Source organism: Ranitomeya variabilis, chromosome 6 (genome assembly GCF_051348905.1).
Source record: "Ranitomeya variabilis isolate aRanVar5 chromosome 6, aRanVar5.hap1, whole genome shotgun sequence".
Classification (NCBI taxonomy): Eukaryota; Metazoa; Chordata; class Amphibia; order Anura; family Dendrobatidae; genus Ranitomeya; species Ranitomeya variabilis.
This window is the reverse complement of record NC_135237.1, coordinates 422,135,795-422,163,447: the sequence shown is the minus strand read 5'-3', so window position 1 is coordinate 422,163,447 and position 27,653 is coordinate 422,135,795. Positions and strand designations below refer to the sequence as shown.

The 27,653-nt window shown below is 43.5% G+C and overlaps 1 protein-coding gene across 3 annotated transcripts in view; it reads left to right on the top strand.

The window, feature by feature from the left end:
• The window catches only part of TYMS (thymidylate synthetase), a 54,684-nt gene that overhangs the window by 16,516 nt on the left and 10,515 nt on the right, over positions 1-27,653 (top strand). For all 3 annotated transcript variants that reach the window (XM_077270323.1, XM_077270322.1, XM_077270321.1), the window contains 5 exons: positions 8,310-8,383; positions 15,738-15,912; positions 16,013-16,114; positions 16,817-16,992; positions 22,893-22,964. In XM_077270323.1, coding sequence (XP_077126438.1) covers positions 8,310-8,383; positions 15,738-15,912; positions 16,013-16,114; positions 16,817-16,992; positions 22,893-22,964 — 599 coding nt within the window. The remainder of the gene's footprint in view (positions 1-8,309; positions 8,384-15,737; positions 15,913-16,012; positions 16,115-16,816; positions 16,993-22,892; positions 22,965-27,653) is intronic.

Below are 27,653 nucleotides of genomic sequence, written 5' to 3'. Positions count from 1 at the left end.
GGGATCCGCCGTTCAGGGACAGGAAACCTACAGGATAAAAGGGCCGTACCTCTCCCCTGCATCAGTTGGTTTACAGAGCATCGGAGGTCCTCCAGGTTAGTGACAACAAAAAATATATAATTTTATCGTATTGCTTAACAGGTGTACACCATGTCTATATAAAAAAACACACTTCATACAATAAAATGTGCTCACCGCACACGTGTTGAGGGGGGGAATAAGCGGGTGTTGTCATAGGCTCTGAGATATACCGTTATCGGTAAGTAACAATGCTTTTCTCAGTCCCCCATGACAGCACCACAGAGAGGATTGCAGAGATTGTTGCTTAGGGAGGGACCACAGCTTGCAGAACCCTTCTCCCGAAGGTTAAATCAGATGAAGAGGCTAGATCTAGACAGTAGTGTCTAAAAAAGGTTGAAGGTGATGACCAGGTGGCCGACTTACAGATTTGGTCTAATGGTACCTCTGACCTTTCGGCCCAGGAGGTCGCCATAGCCCTTGTAGAATGGGCTTTCAGCCCCTCCAGAACTGCGTTCCCGGTAGAGGAGTACGCCAAGGCTATCGCATCTGTTATCCAACTATACCCACTATGCTATAGTGCCCCTGGAAGATCTGAGTCCTTTCCTGGGTCCCTGGAAGCAGATAAAGAGACCCTTCCTTCCTATGCTGCTGGGTGGATTCTAGGTACTGAACTAGACACCTTCTCACATCTAATGTGTGGAATTTTTCTTCTTTCGTATTTTTAGGGTCTGGACCGAAGGAAGGATTATCTCCTGAGACCTGTGGAATATGGATGCTACTTTGGGTAGATAGGCAGGGTCAGTTTTTAAGATAACCTTATCATCCAGGATTTTTGTAAAGGGAAGAGATGCGGACAGGGCTTGGAGATCACTTATTCTACGGGCTGATGTTAGGGCTATCAGAAGGGCAGTTTTTAGTGATAAGATTTTAAGGGGTATTGACTCTATGGGTTCAAACGGGGATTCTGTTAAAGCTGATAAGACTAGGTTCAAGTCCCAAACTGGTAACCTTTGTATGGTTTATTGGTCTAGATCTTGCAGCGGCTCTAATAAAACGTGTTATCCAAGGGTTGGCCGCTATATTTTTTCAGTACAATGCTCCTAGAGCCGCTATCTGTACTCTTAAGGTACTTACTGAGAGGCCCAGATCTAGACCTTTCAGTAGAAATTCTACTACCTCAGCAATTGGGACCCCCTCTTGTAACCTTACCCCGAAGGTGGACAAAATTTTTTTCCAGGTTTTGCCATAGATTTTAGTGGTCACGGTTTTCCTACTTTTCATTAGTGTGGAGACTAACTTATCCGAAAAACCTCTTTCCTTCAGTAGTGATTTTTTCAAATTCCACGCTGTTAAGTGGAGATTCTCTGACTGAGGGTGGAACACCGGTACCTGTGATAGGAGGTCAGGAAGAACCCAAGGATGGGTGACCGATAGCATCCTCAGCCAGGAGAACCAGGTTCTTTTGGGCCAGAAGGAGGCTATTAGGATGTGCCTGGACCTGTCCTCCCTGACTTTTCGCAGAACTGCTGGGATGAGGATAGTTGGGGGGGAAAGGCATACGCAAGCCTCTGTGTCCAAGGAATCGTGAACGCATCTAAGGCCTGAGGGTTCCCCCTGTGGTCTAGGGAACAAAAGACTTTCACCTTTCTGTTGCCCATATTGGCAAAAAGGTCTATTACAGGGATTCCCCAAAGCTCTGTGATCTGGTCGAAAATGTACTGATTTAATGTCCATTCTCCCTGTTTTAATTGGGTACAGCTCAGAAAGTCCACCTTCTGATTCTCTACTCCTCTTATATGCAACGCGGAGAGGGATAGGAAGTTGTTCTCTACTAAGCTGAAAATTTCAGAGGTGGTTTCCATTAGGGTTTGAGAGCTAGTCCCTCTCCTGGTGGTTTAGGTAGGCTACCACTACTCGATTGTCCGAAAATACTCGGACATGATGCCCCCGTAGGCTGTGTAGGAAAAACAATAATGCGTGGCTCACGACCCAGAGTTCGTTTTGGTTTGAGGAGGTCTCGTGTTCCTGACCTGTCCAAACCCCCTGAGTGACCCTGTTGTCCAGGTGAGCTCCCCACCCCGTGGGGCTTGCGTCTGTGGTAACTATCCCAGATACCTCTATCTCCCAGGAAATCCCTTTTGACAGGTTGTTGGGATCCATCCACCAAACTAGGGAATGAATAGTAGCTAAACTTAGTCATGTGACTTTCTAAACGCCCGCTTAGTATAACCTGGTTTCTCAGAATGTCCCACTGGAGGTCTCTCATGTGAAGTTGTGCCCACTGAACTGCTGGAAGGCAAGCAGAGAGGGACCCCAGCAATGACATCGCCCTTCTCAGGGTCATGGAAGGGTTTGAGCAAGCTTTCGACACAAGATTTCTTATCTTTTGTTTTTTTCTGAACTGGGAGGCGGCATTCTTGTGTTGTAGAGTCCAAGGTCAGACCCAAAAATTCCTGAACTCTGGTTGGTTCTAGTTTCGATTTTTGTAGGGTTAGAAGCCAGCCTAAATTTCTTAGGGTATCCACCACTCTATCGCACTGTTGTCGGCAGATCTGGGCCAAGTTGCTTACAATCAGAAAGTCGTCCAAGTATGAGACTATCAAAATGTCTTTTTCTCTCAGATGGGCCATCATTTCCGCTATCAGTTTGGTAAATATGCGGGGTTCAACTGATATGCCAAAGGGAAGGGCTCTGTATTGGTATTCCCTTTTTTCTCCTTTCATGACCACTGCTAGTCTGAGGAATTTCTGAGAGTTCTTGTGAATGCGGACGTGGTAATACGCGTCGCTGAGATCCAGTACTATCATAAAACAGTTCGGAAACAGATTTTTTTATTGTTGACTTTATTGACTCCATTTTGAATTTCTGGTTTCTCACATAACTGTTTAGCTTCCGCAAGTTTATTATTGTCCGGAAGGATCCGTCCGGCTTTGGGACTAGAAATAATGGGGAATAAAATCTGCTTCCCTCTTTCCAGAGGGGGTCTTCCTGGATGACAGCTTTGTCTATAAGCTTTATAATTTCCTATTCTAAGGCCTCTTGTTGTTGAGGGGGAGGACCTCATACACGTAGTTTTGTAGGTTACCGCGTAGTTTTGTGGAGGTAGGGAAATAGTCTATTCGAAGCCCCGATCTTATTAAGTTTAATATCCAGGGGCTGGTTGAAATTTTTTCCCAGGCCGGGAGGAACTGAGATAATCTCCCTCCCACCCTGGGGGAGCTGTCACTTGGGTTTCTTTTTTTTTTTTTTTTTTAATCCCGTGAGGAACTACCGAAAAGGAATCCCCTGTCTCTCCTTTTCCCTTCGTCCCATCTGTTCTGCTCCCTCGGTGGTCTTCTTCGAAAAAATTTCCTATTCCGAAAGGGCCATTTAATAAATGGTGAGGCCAAATTAGGGAACCCTTTTTTCTTGTCCCCTGCTTTCTGCAAGATATCATCCAGGGTCTCCCGAAATAGAAACTTGCCCTCGCATGGGATTGAGCAAAGTTTTTGTTTAGTTTGTAGGTCACCCGGCCACCTCTTTAGCCATAATGTCCTACGGGCTGCAGATTTAGATGCGAGTTTAACTGAGTTGGACGATGAATCTGCCAAAAAACGCCGCCTCTCCTCTTATCATAGGGATAGATTCTAACACCTTATTCCTAGGCACCCTGTCCCTCAGTTGTTTTTCTAAGTTGTCAACCCAAATCATTAGGGATCTAGAAGTACATGCGGCCGCTATGACTGGCCTTAAACATCCCCCTGTCGATTCCCAGGCCCCTTTAAGGAAGGTATCAGCTCTTTTATCAAGGGGATCCTTCAGAGTTCCCATGTCCTCAAAGGGTAGTGCAAACTTTTTTGAGGCTTTAGCCACCGCAACGTTGAGCTTAGGGGCTTTATCCCATGAAGTAGAAGCTTCTTCCTCAAAGGGATATTTTCTTTTAAGTGAGGGCACCGACGAGTTTTTTCTCTCTGGTTTTTCCCATTCCCTTTTAATTAAGGCTTGGATGTTCTCCTTAAGGGGAAAGGCTTTGCACTTTTTTTGGCCTAACCCCCCAAACATTATGTCCTGGACTGTTTTGTCAGGGCGAGGATCCAACACCCCCATAGTCGACCTTACTGCCTTCACAAGTGCGTCAACTTCATCTAGGGGGAAGCAGTGACGACCTCCACTCTCGTTATCCGAGGAAGAGAAGGAGGAGTCCGGTGTATCTGAGTTCCTACTCTAGGAACTAGAGGAATCTGAGTGGGAATAAGCTATAGGTTCTTTCCTCTAAACTTTTTCTCCTTCTTTAAGGGACTTAAATACAGTTTCTACCTCTGACAATTACAGATCGTAACTCAGAGGCAAAGTTTCCTCACAGAGGACTCTTCCTATACAGGAAGGTGGTCCCTTACCCACCATTTTTTAAACTTGGCGCCTATTACCAGCCCCTCCCCCTGTGGCTGCGTCGCTGAGGAAGCGCTGTTTTTTTTTTTTGTTTGTGTGTTTTTGTTCTGCGCATGCGCGTGCTGTCAGGGACCCGGAAATGCAGTCTGTGGATCCGGGGCAGCGGCCATCTTGGTGCACCTCATGCACTCATTGCGCCCGCCCCGAACCGGAAGTCCTTTACCATTTCCGGCACCTTGGAAGCGCCAAGTCCCGGAAGCTCCTATCCGGAGTGGCGGCTGCGCTTCCCCAACCCCCCCCCCCGCTCACGCTCCAGACCCATCGGTCCCAGAGGTGGCGGCTTCAGACACCGCACCAGCCGTGGCAGGGGCATCCCCGCTGCCAGAACTCGGACTGGCTGGCTCTGGATCCTCGGCTGATCTTCGGACGTGTTCAGGTACCGATACCTAGTAGGTTTCCCATCAGGGACAGGAAACCAAACTGATGCAGGGGAGAGATACCGCCCTTTTATCCTGTAGGTTTCCTGTCCCTGAAGGGCGGATCCCCTCTCTCTGTGGTGCTCTCATGGGAGACTGGGAAAAACAAGCCCTCATACAGCTATAAAAAGTTTTGGCTCTTGGAAGAAGGTGAGGAAGAAACAAAAACGGAAAATGACCTGTGGTAAAGGGGTTGATCAGTAAAAGGATAGGTGATTACTTGTTGATCAGTTGGGGGTGCCGTCCCTACGACCAGCACTTATTTGGCAGAATGGTGAACTTTCATTCCCATTACAAATAAGGAGCAGCAAGTCGAATTCCTGACCGCCACGCCATTCATTCTGTATGTGGCTGCCGGAAAAAGCTGAGCAAAGTGCTCAACAGACCAATCTAGAACGAATGGAGCACAAGTCGAGCATATGCACTGCAGCTCCATTGTAACCTTCTGAAGGTTTCCTGTTCTAACGATCGGGGCCGGTGTCATCAGTCGGACCCCCACCGTCCATCAATTTGTTGGTTAATCTGCATAGCATTGTTGTAAGATAACACTATTTTTAGTTTCCTGCATGAATAGTGAGGTTTTTGCATTTTCTATACCTATCTAATATATAAAGCTGAATGTGTGTATGTATGTATGTATGTGTGTGTGTGTGTGTGTGTGTGTGTGTGTGTATGTCCGGGATTGGCATCTGAACCGTCGCAGCTACAGCCACAAAATTTTGCACAGTCACACGTCTGGACCCCGAGAGCGTCATAGGCTATGTTGTGAGGTGAAATTTTAACCCCGCGCTTTCCAATTCACCAAACAATTTTGCCCCTATCTACATAATGGGGAAAAAATGAAAGGAAAAGTGTTGGAGGCAAATTAACAGCTGCCAGATGTGAACAAGGGGGACTTAAAGAATGAGAGCGATGGCGCCAAAGAGTATATACTGTACAGTTGCTAAGGTGGGGCCCCAACATGGGATAATCACCACACCACCACGGGGATATGAACACACACACAAAATGCGCCACACACTACCACGTGCTCGAACACATATACCACCCTCAGCGCACATTTCACCACACATACACCAACCTCGCCACATAAAAGTTGAAACACAAAAGTCGCCGCTTAAAACTCTCCACATGCAAAACTCGCCACACGTGCAAAACTCACCTCATGGAAAACTCGCCACACGCAAAACTTGCACACGTGGAAAAATTGCCACATGCACAAAAGTTGCAACACATGCAAAAGTTGCCTCACACAAAACTTGCACATACTCAAAAGGCACCACACATAAAACTCGCCACGCGCAAAACTCGCCATGCGCAAAACTTGCTGCACACAACTTGCTACACTAACCTGTCACATGCAACTCGACACACAAAAAGTTGCTACACGCATGTCGCCACACGCAACTCAACACACACAACTTGACACACGAAACTCGCCCTAAAAGACACACAAGTCTGGTATTATCCTTCAAAAATAAAAATCTGATTAATAAGCTGACAAACTACAAGAGCAACAAATGTACCATATAGGAATCCGGCAGCTGTCAGTCACATGACCTGTCTATTATGTGTATGTGTGAGCTAATATATACTGCCAGGGGGTGGGCTTACTGTTGGCTGGGGATTTATCAGGCTGCCAATTTAGCTTACAAATACTGAGGTAAAAATACTGACCAAATAACGTGTGAACGAGGTCTAATACAGGAGGAGATGACATACAGATATATACTATATACAGGAGGAGATGACATACAGGTATATGCTATTTACAGGGGAGATGACACACAGGTATATACTATATGCAGGAGGAGATGACACACCGATATATACTATATACAGGAGAGATGACACACAGGTATATACTACATACAGCAGGAGATGCCATACAGGTATATACTATATACAGAAGGAGATGACACACAGGTATATACTATATACAGGAGCATATTACCTACAGGTATATAGTTTATACAGGAGGAGATGACATACAGGTATATGCTATGTATAGGAGGAGATGACATACAGGTATATACTATATACAGGAGGAGATGACACACAGATGTATACTATATATAGGTGAGATGACACACAGGTATATACTATATACAGGAGGAGATTACATACAGGTATATACTATATATAGGAGAAGATGACATACAGGTATATACTATATACAGGAGAGATGACACACAGCAGGTATATACTATATACAGGGGAGATGACACAGGTATATACTATATACAGGAGATGACATACAGGTGTATACTATATATAAGGAAGATGACAAACATGTATATACTGAGGTGAAAATGAGAGGTGTGAGGTGAAAATGAAAAGGTGTGAGTGCAAAATGAGAGGAGTGAGGGAAAATAGTGGAGTGATCGGAAAATGACAGATGTGAGGTCGAAATGACAAGTGTTAGGGGGGAATGAGAGGAGTGAGGGGGAAAATGAGGTGTGAGGGGGAAAATGAAAGATGTGATGGGGAAAATGAGAGGCGTGATGGGAAAATAAGAGAAGTGAGGTGCTATAACTAACCACAGATATTTACTATGCCCAGGCAACGCCGGGCTCTTCAGCTAGCTTAGATTTACAATCTCCATGCTTTTCTCATGGTCAACTTTATGTGGCCTGTTCAAGAGTTGGAACAGCCAAAAATCTGTTTGTCTTTGCACCTGAAGGAAAAACTAAGAATGTCGTTTATCAAAAGGCTCTCGAATAAGTAGTAGAAGATTACTTCACATTACTTGGCCAATTTAGTTAAATCTGTGTGGAATATCTCTGGTGTTGAAATATATGTTGTAAAATGCTTCTATTTAGCTTAGTTTTTGCATTTTAATAATTACATTTCTATCTATTTGTTTTGTGGTTTTTTTGTGCAGAATACATTTTTGTTAACACATTCTATTTTGCTAACAGCAGTTATTACCCCGGGCGAAGCCGGGTAGTACAGCTAGTGTACTATAAATTTGAGTAATGTAGATTATGTATATAAAAATGTGCGACCGGTGTATGCATTTTACTGCTGGGGCCCACCTTTGTCGCCCATTTTATCCTGGCTACATGACATGATAGAAGATAATTGAGCACAGCATTCTGCCACTTTCGGTGCCAGCACCTTTGAATGACCGGCCACTTGCAGCCAGAAAGAATAGGGGGCACGATTACCTGTTACAGCCATGACTGGGGGACACAGCAATACATTGTTCTTCTATCCAGTGCATTGCTGTTAAATTTCTTAGACTGAAATGTACTTAAGAAGGACAGGGCTGTAGACACAACTGCTCTGTCTTCAAGGACCCAGCAAAATATTTTTGTCTGCGTCTTTGGTTCAGGGACATCATTGCCTTTAGGAGTCTTGTTATCATTATATTCTTTTACTGATCAGTTGTCAAAATATCAATTTTGATGTGATTTTTATTTATTTTTTTCGTACCCCTAGACCAGTTCCCTCTGTTGACGACAAAGCGTGTCTTCTGGAAGGGAGTGTTGGAGGAACTGCTGTGGTTTATCAAGGTAATGGGCAGATCTGGGGAACGTCCTTGATTTTCCAAACTCTTCTACTTACGGACGGTTTCACACATCCGTTTTTTTCTGGTACCAGAGATGTCTCTGTGTGTGTAATACTTGTGCAACAGTGTGCCGCATAGCAACGCCAGGAAAGCAGCGGTACAGTTACCGCTGTTGCCGAGTGCTGGAGACCGCTCTCATCATTCTCCCCTGCTCTGCTGGTGATCCGCACGAGCAGGGGAGAATGATGAGTTGTATTCAAGTATTAACAATGACAGCATGCGGCGGCTGATTCGACTACTCCCATCAGCTTGCTGCCGCTAATAACAGTGACAACAGGCGGCTTCTTATGGGAGTATTCATCACCCTCCGCCTGCACTATAAATTAATTAAAAAAGCGGCGTGGGTTCTCCTGTATTTTCTATAACCAGCCAGGCAAAATTCACAGCTGGGGGCTGCAACTCTCAGCTGTCTGCTTCAGCAAGGCTGGTTATCAAGAATAGAGGAGTCCCCACGCCCCCATTTTGACAGCCAGCTTGCTAAAGCTAATGGAAAGAGTATTGGCCTGCACTCTCTTAGGCCAGTCTCACACGTCCAGATTTTTCCGGTACGTGAAGAAACGGTCCCGAAGTTATCCGTGTCCTTGTGTGCACGTAGGTCATCCGTGTTTTGAAACAATTTTATTTAAATTTTAACCCTATGACTTTAAAAAAAGCACACGGATGGCATCCATGTGCGGTACGTGTTTACACACACCCTTTGACTTTAATGAGTCGGTGTGATTCGTGCGCTCCCACGAACACTGACATGTCTCCTTGTTTTGCACACGGTCCATGAAAACACGCTGACATGTGCAGAGACACATTCATTTTAATGTGTCTACGTGTGTCAGTGTCTCCGGTACGTGAGGAAACTGTCACCACACGTACCGGAGCCACTGACGTGTGAAACCGGCCTTATGGTGAGGTGCTGGTGTAAAGGGCCAGATAGCCCTTAGGTCGTGTAGTAAAAATTCACCGCATGCTCTGTAACTTTGAAGTGATGCAAGAAAGTGATGTTTATTATAAATGATGAGAACAAAAAAATAACGGTAGAGCACAGGATAAAATTGCTAGAGCGACTATAATGAAGTGAAGCTTCGACCTATCCCAGGTCTTATTCAATACGTCGTTGGCAATTCCTCAGTCATAAATATAGAAATTGGTATGGGCAAACACCCTTGTAATGTGCAAGGTGGGCTGTATAGCCCTCAAGATCAGGGAGAAATGGCTAGATGCTTCAAGATGCATTCATGGCTCCCGCGCTTTGCCTGGCTGCTGCTGCTGGTGTGCGCTGCCATGAATGCATCTTGAAGCATCTAGCCATTTCTCCCTAATCTTGAGGACTATACAGCCCACCTTGCACATTACAAGGGTGTTTTCATTATAGTCGCTCTAGCAATTTTATCCAGCGCTTTACCGTTAGTTTTTTTTGTTCTCATCAATTATAATAAACATAACTTTCCTTGCATCACTCCAGAGTTGCAAAGCCATGCTAAAGCTCACAGCTGGGGGCTGGTATTGTCAGGCTGGTAACGGGCCATGGAAATTGATCCGCGCCCCCTCCATCTAAAAAAAAAAAAAAAGTCGTCTAGAAAAGGCAGACAAAAATGGAAAAGTATGCTTTGTTTCATTTATAAATAACAAACCGTTATACTCACCCAACACCTAATTACACGTGAAATTAATCGTTAGGTGAGTCTAACTGTGTTATTTTTAAATAATAATGGAAAAGTATGTTTTGTTTTATTCTGGCTGTGTCTTTACCATATACAGTTGTGATCAAAAGTTTACATACTCCGGCAGAATTTTTGCTTTCTTGGCCTTTTTTCAGAGAATATGAATGATAACACCAAAACTTTTTCTCCACTAATGGTTAGTGGTTGTGTGAAGCCATTTAGGCCGGCGACACACTCACTGTATGGAAATACGGTCCGTATTATACGGCCGTAATACACAGTAATTTTCCCAAAACACTGTTCCGTATTCAATGCGAGGATGCGATTTTTACAGACAAATGTATCCGTGTGTCATCCGTATGGCAATTTTTATTTTTTATTTTTTTGCGCATAAAAGCCGGTAGTTCAATTGCCGGCTTTTGCTATCTCCTTCCCAAACCCGACATGATATGAGACATGGTTTACATACAGTACACCATCTCATATCCCTTTTTTTTTTTTACATATTCCTCTTTACTAATGTAACAAGTGTCTCTGTGTAAAATTTTGAAGCTCTAGCTATTAAATTAAAGGGTTAAATCCCGGAAAAAATTGGCGTGGGCTCCCGTGCAATTTTCTCCGCCACAGTGGGAAAGCCAGTGACAGAGTGCTGATATTAATAGCCTAGGGAGGTACCATGGTTATAGGACCCCCCCCGGCTAAAAACATCTGCCCCCAGCCACCCCAGAAAAGGCACATCTGGAAGATGCGCCTATTCTGGCACTTAGCCTCTCTTCCCACTCCTGTGTAGTGGTGGGATATGGGGTAATGAAGGGTTAATGTCACCTTGCTATTGTAAGGTGACATTAAGCCAGGTTAATAATGGAGAGGCGTCAATTATGACACCTATCCATTATTAATCCAATAGTACGAAATGGTTAATAAAGAACACACACACACACACACACACACACACACACACACACCACACACACACACACTATTAAAAAGTATTTTAATGACATAAAGACACAGGGTGTTTTAATATTTTATTATACTCTCAATCCACCTGAAGACCCTTGTCACCTGAAATAAAGTTAAACAAAACAAACAACAATATTCCATACCTTCCGTCGATCAGTCTTGTCCCACGCTGTAAATCCATCTGAAGGGGTTAAATCATTTTACATCCAGGAGCTCTGCTAATGCAGCTGTGCTCCTGTCTGTAAAATTTGGTGAATGAACTCGACCGTGGGAGCTTTTCAGAAAAGTTCCCAGGCTCGAGTTCATATGAGTTCATCCAGCAGAGGGCGCATCATCGCGACTCGAGGTAACTATAGGACATTCCCCTGCATTCCATTCATTCACAAAGTTTTACAGACAGGAGCACAGCTGCATTAGCAGAGCTCAGGTGACAAGGGTCTTCAGGTGGATTGAGAGTATAATAAAATATTAAAACACCCTGTGTCTTCATTTCATTAAAATACTTTTTAATAATGTGTGTGTGTGTGTGTGTTTTATTAACCATTTCGTACTATTGGATTAATAATGGATGGGTGTCATAATTGACGCCTCTCCATTATTAACCTGGCTTAATGTCACCTTACAATAGCAAGGTGACATTAACCCTTCATTACCCCATATCCCACCGCTACACGGGAGTGGGAAGAGAGAGGCTAAGTGCCAGAAAAAGCGCATCTTACAGATGTGCCTTTTCTGGGGTGGCTGGGGGCAGATGTTTTTAGCCAGGGGGGTCCTATAACCATGGTATCTTCTTAGGCTATTAATACCTGCCCTCTGTCACTGGCTTTCCCACTCTGGCGGAGAAAATTGCACGGGAGCCCACGCCAGTTTTTTCCGGGATTTAACCCTTTAATTTAATAGCTAGACACCCCAAATTTTACACAGACACTTGTTACATTAGTAAAGAGGAATATGTAAAATAGGAAGGGATATGAGATGGTTTACTGCATGTAAACCATGTCTCATATACTGTCGGGTTTGTGAAGGAGAGAGCAAAAGCCGGCAATTTGAATTACCGGCTTTTCTGCTATATAGCGCTGTGTGATATTCATTGGTCGCGGCCTCTGTCTGTCATTGAATCCAAGTCGCTGATTGGTCGTGGCAAAACGCCCACGACCATTGCCACGACCAATCAGCGCCGCGCACAGTCTGGAAGAAAATGGCCGCTTTTTACTCCCTGCACTCAGTGCCCGGTGCCCGCATACACCCCTCCGGTCACCGCTCACACAGGGTTAATGCCGGCAGTAACGGACCGCATTATGCCGCGGATAACGCACTCCGTTACCGCCGCTATTAACCCTGTGTGACCCAAGTTTTTACTATTGACGCAGCCTATGCAGCGTCAATAGTAAAACATCTAATGGTAAAAAAAAAAAAAAATCATTAGATACTCACCTTCCGCCGCCTTTCCCTATCCTCGCGATGCTCTGGCCGGTCCATGCAAGCGGCAAGGATGGTCTGGGAGAAGGACCTGGCATGACGTCACGGTCATGTGACCGCGACGTCATCACAAGGCCTGCGCGTGAAGGACCTGCCATGATGTCACGGTCACGTGACCGCGACGTTATCATACCCTGGGACCGGAAGCTGCCGCCTGCACCCCACACAGGCGACAGAACTACAACGCGCCTGCGGAAGGTGAGAATGTTTATTTTTAATTTTTTTTAACCTGTGACATACGTGGCTGGGCAATATACTATGTGGCTGGGCAATATACTATGTGGCTGGGCAATATACTATGTGGCTGGGCAATATACTATGTGGCTGGGCAATATACTATGTGGCTGGGCAATATACTATGTGGCTGGGCAATATACTATGTGGCTGGGCAATATACTATGTGGCTGGGCAATATACTATGTGGCTGGGCAATATACTATGTGGCTGGGCAATATACTATGTGGCTGGGCAATATACTATGTGGCTGGGCAATATACACTACGCATACATATTCTAGAATACCCGATGCGTTCGAATCGGGCCACCATCTAGTATGTATGTGTGTGTGTGTGTGTAATATATATATATATATATATATATACGCACACACACACCCCTATTCTATTCTAACCTGTCAGTGTGATTTTACTGTACACTGCACTGAATTGACGGCTTTTCTAGAGAACACCGCTGCGTATTTCTCGCAAGTCACACGCATGGTCCGTGTGTAATCCGTAATTTTCTCGCCCCCATAGACTTTCATTGGCGGATTATTTGCGCAATACGCTGACAAACGCAGCATGCTGCTATTTTCTACGGCCGTACAAGACCGTATAATACGGATCCGTAAAATACGGCAGATAGGAGCTGGGCCATAGAGAATCATGGTACCTTATGCAATCCGTATTTTCTGTGCCTCTCATACGTCCGTAAAACACGCCAGTGTGACGCCGGCCTTATTGTCAAACTACTGTGTTTTCTCTTTTTAAACCATAATGACAACCCAAAACATCCAAATGACCCTGATGAAAAGTTTGATTTTAGCCTGATAACATGCACAGAAGTTGACACAAATGGGTTTGAATGGCTACTGAGGGTATGTGCACACGTTGCGGATTTTGCTGCGGTTGCGCAGCGGTTTTGACGTTGCGGATTCGCAGCAGTTTTCCATGAGTTTACAGTACCATGTAAACCTATGGAAAACAAAATCCACAGTGCACATGCTGCAGAAAAAACCGCGCGGAAACGCTGCGTTGTTTATTCCGCAGCATGTCAATTCTTTGTGCGGATTCCGCAGCGGTTTACACCTGCTCCATAATAGGAATCCGCAAGGGTAAAACCGCAGGTGGAATCCGCACAAAAACCGCGGTAATTCCACAGTAGATCCGCAGTGCGGAAACGTGTGCACATACCCTAAAGGGAACATCCTCACCTGTGACCTGTTAGCTTTTATTCACGCACTGATTACAAGCAGAGTGAGTTTCTGGGATCCAGACACTCTTGCATCTTTAGAGCCGTCTTCAGCACATGTAGCCGGGGGACAGCGCTTACTGTCTTGCTGCTTCTCGGGCGCTTTTTTCACACAGATGACATCCCAGTGTACACGTGTGCGGGATGTTTTGCAACCCATGATGCCGGTAAAAAGGACAACATGTGGGTCACATGGACAATACGGTCCGTGGAAACTCACTAACATGTGCACAGACCTATTCACTTAAATGGGTCTACGTGTGTAAGTGTCTCCAGTATGTGTGAAAACTGTCACCACGCGTCCCGGAGACACTGATGTGTGAAAGAGGCCTATGGCATTCGTATTTACTTACATGTTCAATCCATGTTTATTCGGGTAGAACCCATACCCATTATAATCTGTGGGGATATTCTCAAGTCTGTTTTTTGATTGGAGTCACGGATCAAAATTACCCATACAAGTTTATGGGTCCATGAAAATCACTGGTGGCATCTAGTCTGTTGGTGATACATGATTAATGTTGCATTGAACAGGAGAAGATTTACAATTTATTTTTTTTTTCCCTTCATACGCGAAAATCACTGATGGAAAAACTGAATCTATTAAAACTTTGCCACTTTTTTTTTTTTTTGTAAGTGCTGTCTGGTCTGGTATGTGTAGTCTGGCAATGCTCGGTAGCAATGATAATCATGGGCCACTATAAGCTTAATTCCAATAACCCATTACTGAAATGGTTAAATGGACCCCATGAACCAGAGCATTAGAATGCTGCTAGTATGATGACATTTTCAGTGTGAAAGCTCATATGTCAAAAGCCATCAACCTGTTAATGTGTAATGAGGCTTACTTGTGTGATCACCTGGGACCTGGCTTCTTATTAAAGTGAACCTGATGTCTGATCCACAGGCTGCAGCGTTTCAGAGCAAAACATACTTCATAAGTGGCCGGGGACCGAGCTATGCTAGAGACTAGTCGGACAGGCCGGTCCCTGGCAGCTTCTCCCGGCATGCTGCCCTGGAGTGACAAGTCCCTGTCTATTTCTCCTCTCCATGCCGGCTTTTTAAGACATATTTTTTCTGATACACAGCAGTGTTTGAGTCAAACATACCCGGCTGTGATTTTACAGCCAGTGCCTGAGGCATGCTGCCTGCTTCCCTTTATTGAGACTCCGCAGTGTACCGTAATCGCCAGGAGATGGTGCTGTTGTACATGATTTTGAAGACTTGCTTCTGACACTCTCCAGTATTGGTGTCCCCAGATGCTGCACTTCATCTGATATTCTACTGTCAGGATATGTTCACTTGCCGCTGATTTTCACTCCTGATTTGTGGGTAGAAAATCCTCAGCATATTATAGTAGCAGTGTAGTTCTGCAATGAAATTCTGGTATGATGCAGATTTTAAATGTTGGTTTTTTTGGTTATTTGTTTTTTATCCTTTGCAACTCCTCGGCTAAATTCCACATGTAACACAACAGATTTTTTTTTTTTTCACAGGTGAATATACCTGGTGTCAATATGATGACCATAGTGCATACTGCTTCAATGCAATGCTTTCAGATCTTATCAGGGATGGGGCGTTCATGTCACTTTAACCATTTGTCACTAATTTGAAATTGGATTGTGTAACCCTTATATATTACCAGCTGTAAGTTAGACAGTATTTTAGGGGCTTCTTCAGTGTCCTATTGAAAAAATATATTTGCCTTTTTTTTTTTTTCCCCCCTCTAAGGGTTCTACAAATGCAAAAGAGCTGTCTGAAAAAGGCGTGAAAATTTGGGATGCAAACGGTTCCAGGGAATTTTTAGATAAACAAGGATTTGTATCACGGGAGGAAGGAGACCTTGGACCTGTGTATGGATTTCAGTGGAGGCACTTTGGGGCCGAATACAAAGACATTCACACAGGTTAAGAGGAAAAAAAACAAAAACCTGATTTTAATGTATTTCTTTGTGACTCTTGGTTGCCTTAAGTGAATGCCTACAATTTCTGTGATCTTATCTATAGATTACACAGGAAAAGGCGTGGACCAGCTACAGCATGTGATAGACACAATCAAGAATAATCCGGATGACCGGAGAATCCTAATGTGTAGCTGGAATCCTAAAGGTACATGTATATTTACAATGGCATGGTTTCTGATAGTGCTTATAGTAAGTGTCACAGCAAAATGACTGTTCGAACAAAGTGCAAGCTTGGTAAGCAAATCAGTGCACCCAACTATTTTCTTAAAATTGGAAAGCAGTATATCTCCATATCTCCACCACCTTCTTCCTTGATTGACCGTTCTCACTTCATAAAAAAACAGGGGAAAGTAGAAATACTTGTTTGCAAGTTGGAAGGTGCCAGAACTGTTCTGAGCATACTAAGGGTGCACCACACCAACATCTGTGCTTGGTCTGAACAGTCATTTTGGGGACCCTTGCTTTAGTAGAGGATTTTCGGTTTTGTCATTATCTTGTGCATAAAGAAAAATCTTCTGCCTTTACATCATTACATACTGGCCGTGTATACAAGATTGGCAATATGTAATGGTGTCTTTTTTTTCAAGCAGAAAAGGCAACACTTGTCATTCTGGTGTCTATGGTTTGTCATCCCTGCTGGGAAAGTATAGTCTGCTCCAAACCAATTTAGTGCAAAGTAATTTAGTTTGACATATTCATGAAAAGAGAATTGACAGGGTTTTGGGAAAATGGCAGAGCAGTGCTAACAACTATGCACTATGATGTCCTTCTGTAATTGTATCTGGTAGATCAATGCCTACTCCTACTATTCAGCATGTGGCCTGTTAATACGCTCTCTCTATTGCAGATCTTCCCATGATGGCACTGCCCCCGTGCCATGCTCTCTGCCAGTTCTATGTTCTTAACAATGAGCTGTCTTGCCAGCTGTATCAGAGATCCGGAGACATGGGCCTTGGAGTACCATTTAATATTGCCAGCTATGCCTTATTGACTTACATGATTGCACATGTCACAGGACTCAAGGTATTTAAAAAAAAAAAAAAAAAAAAGTCATTCTAATCTCTGTACTTTAAAGGTGTTGTCAAAGCTTATGCTGTTGATGACCTATCCTTAGGCCATGTTCACACTTTGCGGTTTTTACCGCGGATCCGCGGCGATTTTGCAGCTGCGGGTCCGCAGCAGTTTCCATTGCGTTTACATTAACATGTAAACTCTATGGAAACCGCAAACCGCAGTGCACATGCTGCGGGAAAAACCGCGCAGAAACGCAGCGATTTACAACCCGCAGCATGTCACTTCTTTGTGCAGAATCGCTGCGATTCTGCACCCATAGAAATGCATTGAACCGCTTACTTCCCGCATGGGGCTGTGCCCACGATGCGGGAAGTAAGCGGATAATGTGCGGGTGGGTACCCGGGGTGGAGGAGAGGAGACTCTCCTCCAGGCCCTGGGAACCATAAATAGTGTAAAAAAAAGAATTAAAATAAAAAATCATGTTATACTCAGCGCTGTACGCGGCCGGCCGGTCAGAGTTGCTGTGCGAACAGGACCTGCGGTGACGTCGCGGTCACATGACCGTGACGTCGCGGTCACATGACCGTGACGTCGCGGTCACATGACCGTGACGTCACGAAGGGTCCTTCTCGCACATTATCTTTGGAACCGGAGCGCCGGGTGCAGCGCCGAGGAGATCGAGACGTCAGAGGGTGAGTATATAAACTTTTTTATTTTATTTTAACATTACTATTGATGCTGCATATACAGCATCAATAGTATAGGCGGAAACCCGCAGCGGAAACCGTGGAACAAACCGCAATAAATTTGCAGGGATAACCGCAGCGGTTTTGCCCTGCAGATTTATCAAAATCCGCTGCGGGAGAACCCGCAGAGGTCACCCGCAAAGTGTGAACATGGCCTTACTGTACCTAATCTATATCCGATTGTTGGGTAATCAGCTGTTTTTTTTTTGTTTGTTTGTTTTCTAAAGCTCTGGTGAGCGGTGAACATAGACTGAAACAGCACTGCTATTATTTTCCGCCATGTAAAAATTCTAAGGGGCTATAATCACCTGTGGCCTGTTCTAGTGAGGATTGGCTCCTGATCTCCCAGGGCTTGCATCACATTATGCCACTTTCCTCTCACTTTCTTAGGACAAATCAAGGCAGCTAAGATTGAGACAGAGAGACTCATTGTCAGAGAAGGTAAAAATAATCCCAAAATATTCTTTAACTACGTAAATAGTAAGAAACTAAAAAATGATAGTGTTGGCCCCCTTAAAAATAGTCTGGGTGAAATGGTGGATGAGGAAAAAACCGATATGCTAAATGACTTTTATTCATCAGTATTTACACAAGAAAATTCTATGGCAGACAATATGATCAGTGATAACAAAAATTCCCCATTAAGTGTCACCTGCTTAACCCAGCAGGAAGTACGTCGGCGTCTAAAAATCACTAAAATTGACAAATCTCCGGGCCCGGATAGGATACACCCTCGAGTACTGCAGGAATTAAGTACAGTCATTGATAGACCATTATTTTTAATCTTTAAAGAGTCCATAATAACAGGGTCTGTACCACAGGACTGGCGTATAGCAAATGTGGTGCCAATATTCAAAAAGGGGACAAAAACTGAACTCGGTAATTATAGGCCAGTAAGCTTAGCCTCTACTGTGGGTAAAATCCTGGAGAGTTTTCTAAGGGATGCTATACTGGAGTATCTGGAGAGGAATAACCTCATGACCCAATATCAGCATGGGTTTACTAGGGATAGTTCCTGTCAGACTAATCTGATCAATTTCTATGAAGAGGTAAGTTCTGGACTGGACCAAGGGAACCCAGTGGATGTGGTGTATATGGACTTTTCAGAAGCTTTTGATACGGTGCCACACAAAAGGTTGTTACATAAAATGAGAATAATGGGGATAGGGGAAAATATGTGTAAGTGGGTTAAGAGCTGGCTCAGGGATAGGAAACAAAGGGTGGTTATTATTGGAGCACACTCGGACTGGGTCACAGTTAGCAGTGGGGTACCACAGGGGTCAGTATTGAGCCCTCTTCTTTTTAACATATTTATTAACCCCTTTCTGACATCGGACGTACTATCCCGTCGAGGTGGGGTGGGCCCGTATGACCACCGACGGGATAGTACGTCCAGCGCGATCGGCCGCGCTCACGGGGGGAGCCCAGCCGGGTGTCAGCGGACTATCGCAGCTGACATCTGGCACTATGTGCCAGGAGCGGTCACGGACCGCCCCCGGCACATTAACCCCTGGCACACTGCGATAAAACATGATCGCAGTGTACCGGCGGTACAGGGAAGCATCGCGCAGGGAGGCGGCTCCCTGCGTGCTTCCTTGAGACACCCGGAGCAACGCGATGTGATCGCGTTGCTCTGAGGGTCTCTTACCTCTTCCTCCCTGCAGCAGGCCCGGATCCAAGATGGCCGCGGCATCCGGGTCCTGCAGGGAGGTGGCTTCACTGCGCCTGCTCAGAGCAGGTGCCGGGAAGCCTCCAGGAGCTGTGCATGTCAGATCGCCGATCTGACACAGTGCACAGCAAAGTGTCAGATCGGCGATCTTACACTATAACATGATATATTTTTTGCAATAAAAAGCGTCTTTCAGTGTGTGACGGCTGCCAATCATAAAAATCCGCTAAAAAAACCCGCTATAAAAGTAAATCAAACCCCCCTTCATCACCCCCTTAGTTAGCAAAAAAATAAAAAAATGTATTTATTTCTATTTTCCCATTAGGGTTAGGGCTAGGGTTAGGGTTAGGGCTTGGGTTAAGGCTACAGTTAGGGTTGGGGCTAAAGTTAGGGTTAGGGTTTGGATTACATTTACGGTTGGGATCAGGGTTAGGGGTGTGGTTAGGGTTACCGTTGGGATTAGGGTTTCAGTTATAATTGGGGGGTTTCCACTATTTAGGCACATCAGGGGCTCTCCAAACGCGACATGGCGTCCGATCTCAATTCCAGCCGATTCTGCGTTGAAAAAGTAAAACAGTGTTCCTTCCATTCCGAGCTCTCCCGTGTGCCCAAACAGGGGTTTACCACAACATATGGGGTATCAATGTACTCAGGACACATTGGACAACAACTTTTGGGGTCCAATGTCTTCTCTTACCCGTGGGAAAATAAAAAGTTGGGGGCGTAAAGATCATTTTTGTGAAAAAATATGATTTTTTATTTTTGCGGCTCTGCATTATAAATTTCTGTGAATCACTTAATGGGTCAAAGTGCTCACCACACATCTAGATAAGTTCCTTAGGGGGTCTACTTTCCAAAATGGTGTTACTTGTGGGGGGTTTCAATGTTTAGGCATATCAGTGGCTCTCCAAGAGCAACATGGCGTCCCATCTCAATTCCTGTCAATTTTGCATTGAAAAGTCAAACGGCGCTCCTTCGCTTCCGAGCTCTGCCATGCGCCCAAACAGTGGTTTACCCCCACATATGGGGTATCGGCGTACTCAGGACAAATTGTACAACAACTTTTGGGGTCCATTTTCTCCTGTTACCCTTGGTAAAATAAAACAAATTGGAGCTGAAGTAAATATTTGTGAAAAAAAGTTAAATGTTCATTTTTATTTAAACATTCCAAAAATTCCTGTGAAACACCTGAAGGGTTAATAAACTTCTTGAATGTGGTTTTGAGCACCTTGAGGGGTGCAGTTTTTAGAATGGTGTCACACTTGGGTATTTTCTATCATATAGACCCCTCAAAATGACTTCAAATGAGATGTGGTCCCTAAAAAAAAATGGTGTAAAAATGAGAAATTGCTGGTCAACTTTTAACCCTTATAACGCCCTTACAAAAAAAATTTTGGTTCCAAAATTGTGCTGATGTAAAGTAGACATGTGGGAAATGTTACTTATTAAGTATTTTGTGTGACATATCTCTGTGATTTAATTGCATAAAAATTCAAAGTTGGAAAATTGCGAAAATTTTCAAAATTTTTGCCAAATTTCCGTTCTTTCACAAATAAACGCAGGTAATAAATAAATTTTACCACTATCATGAAGTACAATATGTCACGAGAAAACAATGTCAGAATCATCAGGATCCGTTGAAGCGTTCCAGCGTTATAACCTCATAAAGGGACAGTGGTCAGAATTGTGAAAATTGGCCTGGTCATTAACGTGCAAACCACCCTTGGGGGTAAAGGGGTTAATGATCTAGTAGGAGGTATACAGAGTGGAATTTCAATATTTGCAGATGACACTAAACTCTGCAGGGTAATCAATACAGGGGAGGACAATTTTTAGATTACAGGATGATTTATGTAAACTAGAAGCTTGGGCTGATAAATGGCAAATGGGCTTTAATGGGGATAAATGTAAGGTCATGCACTTGGGTAGAAGTAATAAGATGTATAACTATGTGCTTAATTCTAAAACTCTGGGCAAAACTGTCAATGAAAAAGACCTGGGTGTATGGGTGGATGACAAACTCATATTCAGTGGCCAGTGTCAGGCAGCTGCTACAAAAGGCAAATAAAATAATGGGATGCATTAAAAGAGGCATAGATGCTCATGAGGAGAACATAATTTTACCTCTATACAAGTCACTAGTGCGACCACACTTAGAATACTGTGCACAGTTCTGGTCTCCGGTGTATAAGAAAGACATAGCTGAACTAGAGCGGGTGCAGAGAAGAGCGACCAAGGTTATTAGAGGACTGGGGGGTCTGCAATACCAAGATAGATTATTACACTTGGGGCTATTTAGTTTGGAAAAACGAAGACTAAGGGGTGATCTTATTTTAATGTATAAATATATGAGGGGACAGTACAAAGACCTTTCTGATGATCTTTTTAATCAGACCGGTGACAGGGACAAGGGGGCATCCTCTACGTCTGGAGGAAAGAAGGTTTAAGCATAATAACAGACGCGGATTCTTTACTGTAAGAGCAGTGAGACTATGGAACTCTCTGCCGTATGATGTTGTAATGAGTGATTCATTACTTAAATTTAAGAGGGGACTGGATGCCTTTCTGGAAAAGTATAATGTTACAGGTTATATATATTAGATTCCTTGATAGGGCGTTGATCCAGGGAACTAGTCTGATTGCCGTATGTGGAGTAGGGAAGGAATTTTTTTCCCCAATGTGGAGCTTACTCTTTGCCACATGGTTTTTTTTGCCTTCCTCTGGATCAACATGTTAGGGCATGTTAGGTTAGGCTATGGGTTGAACTAGATGGACTTAAAGTCTTCCTTAAACCTTAATAACTATATTACTATGTTACTAAATGTGACATCCAGGAGAAGTCAGAGTTGCAGCAGCTCTCACTTATTCCGGATTACAGGTCTCGATGTGTTCCTGGTGTGGCAGCATCGCTGCGGCATGTCAGTTGTGTGACCTCGCACCTAGACTACTGATCAGAAGTGATGCCGATAGAGAGGAGGGGTCTTTCATTGCTCCCTTTCGGTGGCCAAAGATTACTGTTTTGCACGCTGGACATGGATCACGCACATTGATTTGTTCATCCCTAGCAGCTATTTACTTATATTATTGCTCTCTTATAGAGTGGATCTGATATGTATTTCTTTGCCACCTAACTTTCAGGTAAAAGTTTGTACTTGACCTGCGTAAGGATGTGATCAGTTGTAAAAGAAAATGAAAATGTGTATCAGGCAACCATACCAGGGTGCACACCCGGAGCTCTTCTGTAAGCATTGCGGAGATTTTATGCTTCTGCCACTATTTTAACAAGCTGCTTTCTTAGTGCTCGCATACAATAATCTGCCTATTATGTCCTCCTGACATAGAAACCCTATCTGCCTCATGGAAACTCACCATTTCTTATCCTCTGTGTATGTTGTATTTCCTCTTTTATTACTGGACTGGAAGCTATTGAAATGAACCAGCAAGGCTTACAAAGCAGACTAGATTTATAATTTTGTTTTTTCTCCACTTTCTAGGTTGGTGACTTTATCCACACCTTGGGGGATGCTCATGTTTACCTTAATCATATTGAGCCATTGGAGAAACAAGTATGTAAATTACCAAAATTGGGAATTAAAATGTAATAATCATTGTGTTCTTACTTTTATCAGCACATCTCTCCCTATTTTAAGGAAATTAGAATTGACTGACTTGAGTAGAAATAACGAGCACTAATGTTATTTTTCTGTTATTTCTGAACTAAAGAAAAGAGTTTATCCAGCATGAAGGAACAGCTCTTCCTGAATATTTCTTTGGTATCAACTTCTTAACGACAGATTTTTGTCACTGGTCACTGTGAGGGGTGTGGAGCTGAGCTCGCTTCATACACAGCAGATGGCAACTGTTACACAGCCAGCATCTGTCTCTAACAGCAGCAGCTGGAGCTACAGTAGCTCTGATCTGTTGTCAACTATTTAAATGCCGCTGCCAATCACGGACAGTGGCATGGAAACTGCGTTTACCAGGGTACGTGTGCACTGGTTTCCGCTCACCCCACCCAGGGATGGGTTCCCTGGCTGCTGCTGGATACCATTAGCAGGCGTCTGCTGAAGGCCCCCGTCGCTGCCATCTTACTACTCCTATAAAGCTGAGCCAGAAGCTGAGAACTGCAATGACTATATCATGCAATACAGTCTATATCATGCAATAAAGTATATAATTGCACACAATAATCAATAAGCATGTACTATAAATGGCCGAGAGCATATTTAGTAGTCAAAAGTAGCTCTCTCAGTATCAAGATGAATCTATAGGAGCATCACTCCCAATAGGACATATATACTAGCGAAAAAGGGAGCATGGACACTAAAATTTATAAACAATGTAAAGATTTTATTCATATACAAAATACAAAGAATACCATACAGAAAATAAACATACATGACAGTTGTAGCAAGACACCCATATCACTTCCCCTTTGAAAAAGCGATCGAGCGAAACGCGCGTCAGGAATTGTGGGAAGGCCACACACGTATCCTGATTTACAATGGGTAAGTCCTTATGGCCTTTATGATGCATTTATGCTGGGACACAATGGTGTATTACGGGACATAGGGCGTTGGTTTTCCAGAGATACTTCCTCATGGTAGGAGCATAGGTTATTTTCTGGACTGCTCATACTTACCCAGGTCACACTTTGGATGTGTGTCGTATCCCTTAGTGTAACTGGTTGGTTTTCCTCCTGTCCACATGTTGGAATTTTTTTATATATTCTGTCATGTATGTTTATTTTCTGTATGGTATTCTTTGTATTTTGTATATGAATAAAATCTTTACATTGTTTATACATTTTAGTGTCCATGCTCCCTTTTTCACTAGTATATAATAAAGTATATAATGTGTAAGATTGCAGGTTCAAATATCTTGGGATTAAAACAAGTAAAATAAAGTTATGGTACCTTTTTCTGGTGGCTACAAAACTGTATCAATAAAAAGTGCAGTAACTAGAATCGAGCTCACCACTGTAGAATCCAGTTCAGAGCATGGACTGTGTCTCTGCCTGGGAGCAGCAATAGAACATAAGGATAAGTCCAGCTCCACGAGCAATCTTTTTATTTGATGTTCGCATACGATGGATGACCACATGTTCCTGAAGCGTGTGATGCTACCGTATCAGGGTTTTAAATGTATCCTTTTTGTACTCGCATTAAATAAGTGTTCGTGGAGCTTCACTTATCCTTCCTGATCATTAATGAAAAGTACAGCTCAGCATGCAAATACAAACCCTCAACAAGCTCCATAGATGGCAATATAAAGTTAGGATATATAGATATTTCTTAAATGGAATGTGTCGCAGTTTTTATTTTTGAATTGATTACATTTTATTTAGTTTAAAAATAAATAATTGCATAATATTTTTTTAACATTTTATTATTTCTGCAGCCTCTATGCTCTTCTATTTTCATTTGCTGTTTATATAAGTGTTTTGAGCAAATATGGCAGCCACAGCAGATTACGGTTGGTGTCAACCGCATCTCCTATACTGTGAACTGTGCACGCCCCGGAGCTGTCCAGTTCACAGATGTGGGGCAATTTCCCCCGAATGCGGTGGGGCTGTAAATGTTGTCAGAAACTACTTTTAGGGCACATGTCAGGGCTGAGAAGGAAGGAGCGCTACTTGGCTTTTGTAGGTTTTGCTGCAATAGTTTGCTGGTGACATTTACACAGCCCCAAAGGTGCCAGGATAAGCGAAAAACCACAAAAGTTTAACCCATTGAAGAAATTGCACCTCTCAATTAATTTACAGCGGCAATGACTATTTTGTAACAACCACAACAGGCTTTATTCTGGAGAATTCCAAATATATTCCAGGTTAGTGCCCATACAGTGTATTGCCCTAATATATTGTGGTCAACTTGTGCTGCTTGCGACACGCACCATGTAAATTGTCACTTGGCTCTCCCCGCTACAGTAATGCCAAACATGTGGCTGCGTACTGCTGTTTAGGCACAGTGGGGCTCAGAAGGAGGGGGCATTTGGATTTGAGAGCACACACTTATATGTTAAAATGATGGGACACCACCAAAACAGAGACCTGTCTAGGTCCAAAGTGACTCCAGTTGCCTCGTAATTCAGTGGATGTTTCTTTGGGACTTAAACAGAAACCCTGGCTTAATGGCCCAGGATAAATGTGAGCCGAGACTTATTCCAGTGTTTGTGCAAAAATAAACACTTTATACTGTTCTCTATTTGTTCATTCTGCCTCCCAGTTTACAGGTATTGCTCGATATTGGTGATAAGACTGCTTTATTCTTCAGGTCGATGCATTTACAATAATACCACATTTCTATAGGTTTTTAGTGTGTTGCTATTATCACACAGTAAAAAAAAATGTATTGCCATATTCTGAGAGCTGTAACTTTTTTTCTTTTTTTTGTCAAACCGTTTTAGGAGGGCTTTTTTTTCTCATGACAAGTTGAAGGGTTTTTTGGTACCTTTTTGGGGTGTATATTGATTACTTTTTTTTATTCCAAATTTTCAGATGCAGAATGAATATATAGATGAGAAAAATATTTAACATTTTGTCAACCACCAAGGGCTCTCCAATCTGAAGTCACATTTTTTGCACAAAAGGAATCCTGCACTAATATGACAACTGACATGAAATGATCTATCAATGTGGGGCACGGAGAGACATTCATAGCAGTAAATATTGGTGTAGTTCATAGATGCAGGAGTGTGAAAGTTTTATTATCCTCTATTGAGGTCTGGACCAGGTTTGTGATGTCCCCACAGGTCTGAGTGGCACATTCCTTAATTGATGTAAAAGGACATAAATGCATGCGACATATTCATTCCTGCTCTGAATGTGGCAAAGGTCATAATTAGTTTGTATTCCCACAGTCTTCTGTTTCTCTGGGATATCCAGTTTCATGTCCGTAATGTTGTGATCAGGGCTAGAAAAATGTTTGGCCACAGGTAATCTATTCTTTTTTTCTTTTATTGTGTGGCGATGAGAATTCATCCTTGTTCTAAGTTTTTGCCCTGTCTCCCCCACACACAGAACCCCAGCTAGACATTTGATACATATAAATAAGTACACCACATTAGTTTTGGTGCAGCTGAAAGTACCTGGGATCTTGTAGCCCTGACTAGACATGAGCGAATATGTTCGGCTCCCTCCTTATTCGGCAAGCTATAGGGCTTACCTAAAGCTGCAGCGGGAACCCGGATACCTGGAGCTCTGCGATAATCAGGTGATCGGCTCCGCAGCGGCACGTGTCACGGCTGTGTGACAGTCACAACACATGTATGCATGGAGAGCCTGTGTATTGTGACTGTCGCACAACCGCAACAGTCACAGTCAAAAATGTTAATTTTTTTTCTTGCAGAGAAAGGTTCCTGTTGTTGTTGCAGATGACTGAGAGCTTCTGACAATGATGTGTATTAGATTTGGGGGCAGCCTAAAACACAGGAGGATGGGGGAGGGTCTGGAAATATGTATTTTAATCGGGCATCTTTTTGTAATAAAGGTTTCCATGCAGCTCCCCCTACCGTTTCCAGATTTGATTTGTAGTTGACTACTATAGGGACCCTGGTGCTTTCTTCTTTAGTTTGGTAATGTAGGAGGTGATTCCTTGATATTCGGGTGACTATTGCAATCTGGTTTTCAATTGTTCTTGGATGGTAGCCCTGATTCAAAATGGTCTTTCTGAGACCAGCAAGGTGTTTCTATCTGATGGCTTGACTGTAGATAATAGCGTTAGTGTTTTGGCCAAAAACTGTCATATCTAAGATAAGTTGGACGGTCAATTGGCTTCTAATACAGAGATGTTTCTATTTTATTTTTCTGTATCCTAATGATGGCGTCCAAAAAGTTAATTTACGTACAGGGTAGTTAAGCTGATAGGGGGAATAACCTGATTAAAGTGTTCATGGAACGTCTGCAGCTGTTGCTCACACTCTGTCCAGATGATTAAAATATCGGCAGTTCAACAGTAATAGGCCAGAGGGCTGATGGGACAAGAAGACAGAATGTAACTTTGTCTGCTTATAGCAGGGTCCAACAGGCCACTGTACACTAACTGGGGTCTTCAAATGACCTTGGGGTACCATGGCAACTATTGGCACCCACTGTTACAATTGTTGGGGGCAGATGGTGGCAAAGAGGATCTTTTCACTCCTTTTAACGACTTACATGTAGCTGACGTGACTGACCGCGGTATTTAAGAGCTTAGTCGTCCCTTATTGGTTCTAAAACCAATCTGGGACAATGCCATAGGGTGTCAGCTGTCATC